The sequence below is a fragment of the Trachemys scripta genome, chromosome 12 (assembly GCF_013100865.1).
Source record: "Trachemys scripta elegans isolate TJP31775 chromosome 12, CAS_Tse_1.0, whole genome shotgun sequence".
Lineage (NCBI taxonomy): Eukaryota > Metazoa > Chordata > Testudines > Emydidae > Trachemys > Trachemys scripta.
In genome coordinates, this window is record NC_048309.1 from 31,691,487 (window position 1) to 31,699,097 (window position 7,611).

At 45.8% G+C, this 7,611-nt stretch overlaps 1 protein-coding gene across 1 annotated transcript in view; it reads right to left on the minus strand.

The window, feature by feature from the left end:
• Nucleotides 1-7,165, minus strand: part of LOC117886026 (olfactory receptor 5AS1-like) — a 107,451-nt gene extending 100,286 nt beyond the window's left edge. Inside the window, exon 1 of the mRNA XM_034787659.1 lies at nucleotides 6,278-7,165. Within this exon, the coding sequence (XP_034643550.1) occupies nucleotides 6,278-7,165 (888 nt within the window). The remainder of the gene's footprint in view (nucleotides 1-6,277) is intronic.
• Between the last annotated feature and the right edge of the window lie 446 nt (nucleotides 7,166-7,611).

A 7,611-nucleotide genomic window follows, 5' to 3' on the forward strand; every position in this document is an offset into this window, starting at 1 on the left:
TGTACCATTTCTAATTCTAATATATCTTTTTTGAGATGGGGCAATTGAAACTGAATACAGTATTCAATGTGTCGCCACACCATGGCTTCAGATAGTGGCATTATCACATTTTCTGTCTTATTATCTGTCCCTTTCCTAATGATTCTTAACATTCTGTTAGTTTTTTTGATGGCGTCTGCACATTGAGTGGATGTTTTCAGAGAACTATCCACAATCACTCCAAGATCTCTTTCTTGAGTGGTAACAGCTAATTTAGATCTAATCAGTTTGTATTTACAGTTGGGATTATGTTTTCCAATGTGCATTACTTTGCATTTTTTAACATTGAATTTCATCTGCCATTTTGTTGCTCAGTCCCCCAGTTTTGTGAGATTCCTTTGTTACTCTTTGCAATCAGCTTTGAATTTAACTATCTTGAGAAATTTTGTATTGTCTGCAAATGTTTCTACCTCACCTTCTGCCCCATTTTCCAGATTATTTATGAATATGTTGAATGGCACATGTCCCAGTACAGATCCACATAGGACCCTGCTATTAACTTCTCTCCATTCTGAAAAATGACCATTTATTCCTACTTTTTGTTTCCTGTCTTTTAACCAGTTACCGATCCATGAGAGAACCTTCCCTCATATCCCATGACCATTTAGTTTGCTTAAGAGATTTTGGTGAGGGACTTTTTCAAAAGCTTTCTGAAAGTCCAAGTACACTGTGTCCACTGGATCACCCTTATCCACATGTTTGTTAACTCCCTCAAGCAGTTCTAATAGATTAGTGAGGCATGAGTTGTGTTGGCTGTTCCCAAACAAATTCTGTTCATCCATGTGTCTGATAAATTCCCTGATACTGAAATTAGGTTTACTGGCCTGTAATTGCCAGAATCATCTCTGGATCCTTAAAAATTGGTGTGATATTAGCTATATTCCAGTCATATGGTACAGAACCTTATTTAAATGATAGGTTACATACCACACTTAGTAGTTGGGCAATGTCCTATTTGAGATCCTTCAGAACTCTAGGTTGAAACCCGTCTGATCCCAGAAACTTATGATTGCTCAACTTAGCAATTTGTTCCAACATCTGTATTAACACCACAAACAGGGAAAGTTGCTCAGATTTGTCACCTAAAAAGCATGGCTCAGGTGTGGAAACCTCCCTCACATCCTCTGCAGTGAAGACTGATGCAAAGAATTCATTTAGCTTCTCTGCAATGGCCTGACATTGAGTGCTCCTTTAGCATCTCAATTGTGCAGTGGCCCCACTGAGTATTTGGCAGGATTCCTGGTCTGATGTACTTAAAAAATATTGGTGTAAGTCTTTGAGACTTTGGCTAGCTGCTCTTCAAATTCTTTTTTGGCCTGCCAAATTATACTTTTACAAATGACTTGCCAGAGTTATTTGGGCATAAGCTTTCATGATGCATCCGAAGAAGTGAGGTTTTTACTCACGAAAGCTTATGCCCAAATAAATCTGTTAGTCTTTAAGGTGCCACCAGACTCCTTGTTGTTTTTGTAGATACAGACTAACACGGCTACCCCCTGATACTTGCCAGAGTTGATTCTCTTTTTTTTTCCTCAGTAGGATTTAATTTCCTATTTTCCTATTTCTTTTTGCTTCTAACTGCTTCTTTGACTTTGTTGTTTAGCCATGGTTGCACTTCTGTGGTCCTCTTACTATGATTTTAAATTTGGGTTACACATTTAATTTGAGCCTCTATTATGGTGTTTTTAAAAAGTCTCCATACAGCTTGTTGGCCTTTCACTTTTGTGACTGCTTTTTAATTTCTGTTTAATGAACTTCCTCATTTTTGTTTAATTCCCCTTTCTGAAATTAAATGGTACTATGGTGGTTGATTTAGTGTCTCTCCCCCTCCCCCGCCACAAACACATATGAATGTTAGCCTACCTAGGGCCGCAGCAAGGCTTACAACATCCAATGGAAGTTGGAAACCTACCTCCCTTGGGCCTTATGCAATTAACAATGGATCCATCCATACAGATCCTGCTGAGTGACATTCAAACCTAGCATCTTGGAATCTTCAACACAAAAAAGTTTCCTCCTCCCACTGGAGCTCATCTTTCAAGGTTGTTACAGTAAATGAGGAAAGTTGTATAGCAAAGACACAACAACATGCACTAAGGAAATGTTACATTAGGGTTTGGGGTAGGCTGTAGGTCCAACTGCAATTGCAAAAGAAAAGGAGTTGGCTGTCCTTTGAAAAATCCAAGACTTAATTCTTTTGCTTCCTATATCAATTACCTTCATGACATTATGATTAAAGTTTTGGTCATTTTGATGATGTTTCTACTTTTCTAAAACCACTTAGTATTCCACTGACTGTCTTTCCAAAGGCTTCCTTGACCTCCTTGTTTCTTAGGCCTGGTCTACACTACGACTTTAATTCGGATTTATCAGCTTTAATTCGAATTAACCCTGCAACCGTCCACACAACGACGCTATTTATTTCGATGTAAAGGGCCCTTTAAATCGATTTCTGTACTCCACCCCGACGAGCGGAGTAGTGCCAAAATCGATTTTAGCAATTCGAATTAGGGTTAGTGTGGCCGCAATTCGATGGTATTGGCCTCCAGGAGCAATCCCACAGTGCATCATTGTGACCACTCTGGACAGCAATCTAAACTCGGATGCACTGGCCAGGTAGACAGGAAAAGCCCCGCGAACATTTGAATTCCATTTCCTGTTTGCCCAGCGTGGAAAGCACAGGTGACCACAGATAGCTCATCAGCACAGGTAACCATGCAGGCTGATAATCGAAAAAGAGCACCAGCATGGACCGTGAGGGAGGTACTGGATCTGATCGCTGTATGGGGAGAGGATTCAGTGCTTGCAGAACTTCGTTCTAAAAGACGAAATGCAAAAACTTTTGAAAAAATCTCCAAGGGCATGATGGCGAGAGGCCACAATAGGGACTCAGATCAGTGCCGCGTGAAAGTCAAGAAGCTCAGACAAGCCTATCAAAAAACAAAGGAGGCAAACGGTCGCTCCGGGTCAGAGCCGCGGACATGCCGCTTCTACGCCGAGCTGCATGCAATTCTAGGGGGGGCTGCCACCACTACCCCACCTGTGATCGTGGATTCTGGGTCGGGGATAGTCTCATCAGCGACGCCTGAGGATTCTGCCGATGGGGTAGAGGAGGAGGAGGAGGATGAGGATGAGCTTGCAGAGAGCACACAGCACTCCATTCTCCCCAACAGCCAGGATCTTTTTATCACCCTGACTGAAGTACCCTCCCAAGCCTCCCAAGCCAGTACCCAAGACTCTGACCCCATGGAAGGGACCTCAGGTGAGTTTACCTTTTAAAATACAAAACTTGTTTTAAAAGCAAACGGTTTTTAATGATTACTTTGCCTGACTTTGCATTCGCGGTCAGTTCAGCTACTGGAAAAGTCTGTAGCTACTGGAAAAGTCTGTTAACGTGTCTGGGGATGGAGCGGAAATCCTCCAGGGACATCTCCATGAAGCTCTCCTGGAGGTACTCCGAAAGCCTTGCCAGAAGGTTTCTGGGCAGTGCATCCTTTAGTGCTGCTGAATGTTAACAGAAAAACCGCAGCACTCTACAAGCTATGCTTGGTATGTGGGAAAGGAGGGCGCAGAAGCTGTAAGACAATGGCTTACCATGGCCGCATGCAAGCCGAATTCTGTAGCCCAGACCTGTGATCTCTAGCAGCAAAGCCACAGGCACTCAGCATTAAGAGGCAAAATGCGACCTTGCACAGAAATCACATGTGCTATGTAATGTGAATAGTGTTGGTCACCGTGAAAGAGTATAAGCATTGTTCTGTAAAATGTAGCTTTTTAAACAATTCTCTCTTTTTCCCCTCCCTACAGCAGCTGCAAATTCCTCAAGCCTCCCTCCTCCATCCCGAAGGTTATCACAGATAAGGCGTCGTAAGAAGAGAACGCGAGATGAGATGTTTTCTGAAATTATGGAATCCAGCCGCAGTGACAGAGCTCATCTGAATGAGTGGAAGGAAACAGTTTCAAAGTATAGGAAAGAAGTCAGTGAACGTGAGGACAGGAGGGACCAACGTGAGGACATGAGGGACCAACGTGAGGAGAGGAGGGACGCTCGAGATGAGAGGTGGCGGCAGGAAGACCAGAGGATGAAGGATGCAATGCTGGGGCTGCTGCGTGAGCAAACAGACATGCTCCGGCGTCTGGTGGAGGTTCAGGAACGGCTGCTGGAAAACAGACTGCCGCTTCAGCCCCTGTTCCACCCTCCCCCCTCCCCATGTTCCGTATCCTCCTCACCCAGACGTGTAAGAACGCGGGGGGGAGGCTCCGTACACCTTCCCATTCCACCCCAGTAGAAAGCCCAAGCAAAAGGCTGTCATTTTTTTAACCTTTTCTTTGTGGCTTTTTCCTTCCCAGCAATCCTCCTCCCAAATACCACCCGGGTTCCCTCCCTCTTTTTCTAATCTATTAATAAAGAATAAATGATTTTTAAATGATAGTGACTTTATTTGGTTTGAAAGAAAGCTGGGGGAAGGGGCAGGGTGGGTTCCTTACAGAAAATCAGTCAATAAAGGGGGCGGGTTTTCATGAAGGAGAAACAAACAGATATTTCACACTGTAGCCTGGCCAGCCATGAAACTGGTTTTTAAAGCTTCTCTGATGCACAGCGCTTCCTGGTGTGCTCTTCTAATCGCCCTGGTGTCTGGCTGCGCATAATCAGCAGCCAGGCGATTTGCCTCAGCCTCCCACCCCACCATAAAGGTCTCCCCCTTACTTTCACAGAGATTGTGGAGCACACAGCAAGCAGAAATAACAATGGGGAGATTTCTTTGGCTGAGGTCAGAGCGAGTCAATAATGAACGCCAACGACCTTTTAAACGGCCAAATGCACATTCTACCACCATTCTGCACTTGCTTAGCCTGTAGTTAAACAGCTCCTGACTCCTGTCCAGGCTGCCTGTGTATGGCTTCATAAGCCATGGCATTAAGGGGTAGGCTGGGTCCCCAAGAATAACTATTGGCATTTCAACATCCCCAACGGTTATTTTCTGGTCCGGAAAGTAAGTCCCTTGCTGCAGCCCTTTAAACAGAGTAGTGTTCCTGAAGACGCGAGCGTCATGAACCCTTCCCGCCCAGCCCGCGTTGATGTTGGTGAAACGTCCCTTGTGATCCACAAGTGCTTGCAGCACCATTGAAAAGTACCCCTTGCGGTTTATGTACTCGGTGGCTTGGTGCTCCGGTGCCAAGATAGGGATATGGGTTCCGTCTATTGCCCCACCACAGTTAGGGAATCCCATTGCAGCAAAACCATCCACTATAGCCTGCACATTTCCCAGAGTCACTAACTTTCGTAGCAGCACCTGAGTGATTGCTTTGGCTACTTGCATCACAGCAGCCCCCACAGTAGATTTGCCCACTCCAAATTGATTCCCGACTGACCGGTAGCTGTCTGGCGTTGCAAGCTTCCACAGGGCTATCGCCACGCGCTTCTCAACTGTGAGGGCTGCTCTCATCTTGGTATTCTGGCGTTTCAGGGCAGGGGACAGCAAGTCACAAAGTTCCATGAAAGTGCCCTTACGCATGCGAAAGTTCCGCAGCCACTGGGAATCGTCCCAGACCTGCAACACTATGCGGTCCCACCAGTCTGTGCTTGTTTCCCTTGCCCAGAATCGGCGTTCCATGGATAGAATCTGCCCCATTAACAACATGATCTCCAAAGCACCGGGGCCCGTGGTTTCACAGAATTCTGTATCCGTGTCCGTGTCCATGTCCTCATCATGCTTGTCGCTGCGCTGCCGCCGCCGCTGCCTCCTCGCCTCGTTTTTCTGGTCCTGGCTGAGCATAAACTCCACGAGAACGCGCGAGGTGTTTACAATATTCATGACTGCTGTCTTGAGCTCAGCGGGCTCCATGCTTGCCGTGGTATGGAGTCTGCAGTGTTCACCCACCCAGGAAAAAAGGCGCGAAAATGGTTGTCTGCCGTCCGTTGCTTTCATGCAGGGAGGGAGGGAGGGAGGAGGTGAGGCTGTACCCAGAACCACCTGCGACGATGTTTTTTGTCCCATCAGGCACTGGGGTCTTAACCCACAATCCCAATGGGCGCGGGAGACTGCGGGAACTATGGGATAGCTATGGGATTGCTACCCACAGTGCAACGGTGCAGAAATCGACGCTAGCCCCGGTACTTGGACGCACACCACCGAATTAATGTGCTTAGTGTGGCCGCATTCATTTCGACTTTATACAACCTGTTTTTCAAATCCGAATTATATAAATTCGGATTAATCGCGTAGTGTAGACATACCCTTAGAGTGTAAATGAAAGGGTTTAATAGTGGAGTTACAATAGTGTTAAAGATGTTGACAGTTTTGTTCAAATCCAGTGAGTTCTGCGCAGAAGGCTTGAGAAAAAGAAAAATGGCAGAGCCGTACCAGATAGTCACAATGGTAAGATGGGCCATGCAAGTGGAAAAGGTCTTTTGCCAGCCTTGGGCTGAAGGGATTCTCAAGATGGTGGAGATAATGAAAATGTAGGAGACCACGGTTATTGCACATGAGACCATGACAACAATGAACGAGTCGATGAATGTTGCCAGCTCAACGAGGCGCACGTCAGCACAGGAAAGGGCTATCCAGGAATCTATGTCACAAATGAAATGATTGATGATATTTGGGCCACAGAAAGGCAACCTGGATATTAGAGACACAAGCACAGAGATAGCCAGGAAACCACACAGCCAAGAGGCAAGGGACAGCTGAGCACAGAAAGTGCTGTTCATGAGGGAACTGTAGCGCAATGGATGGCATATGGCCAGGTAGCGGTCATAGGCCATGACGGCCAGGAGGAAACATTCTGTGGCGCCCATGGAGAGGAGAAAAAACAATTGCAGGAGACAGACAGCAAATGAGATGGTTTGGCTTGTGCCCAGCATGACGCCAATAGCCTTGGGAACACATGCTGTGGTGTACCAGATCTCCAGGAAGGAGAGATTGCAGAGGAAGAAGTACATAGGGATGTGGAGCCGTGGATGGGTCCTCACTAGGGCTATGATGGACACATTCCCTAGGATGGTTAGGACGTACATCACAGAAAACAGCACAGCAAGGGACATCTGGAAATACCAAGTTCCGGGAAAGCCCAGTAAGATGAACTCCTGCACGCTGGTTTGATTTCTTATTTTTGTCGCAGCCATGACGTCCATCTGTCAAGACATGAGAGATCATAAGGCATTTAAACACATTGAACACAAATTTGGGTGTGCAGAAGTACAGATCCCACAATCTGTTAATAAAGCTAAGATAAGAGAAGGTAAAAGGGGTACTACTCAACACCGTCCTGCCTTGTGCATCTTTCCATCTCCACAATGAAGATGAGATTTCAATTCATCATTCTTATAAGATCCATGAGGATGCATGTTCATCCTATGGTATCTTTCATGTCTTAATGATCTTGCTCAGCAACCCCACTCCACCCACCCCTGAGAAAGTTTCAGGATTTGGTCCATTCTTTTCATCACTAACCTTGGAAGACAACTTTGCTGTCTACTCAGGACAGAGCTGGAGTTTTTGCACAAGTTGCATTGAAGGTTGACAGGATTTCTAATCCTAAATCCTTTGCACTCTTCTGACCTTCAATCGG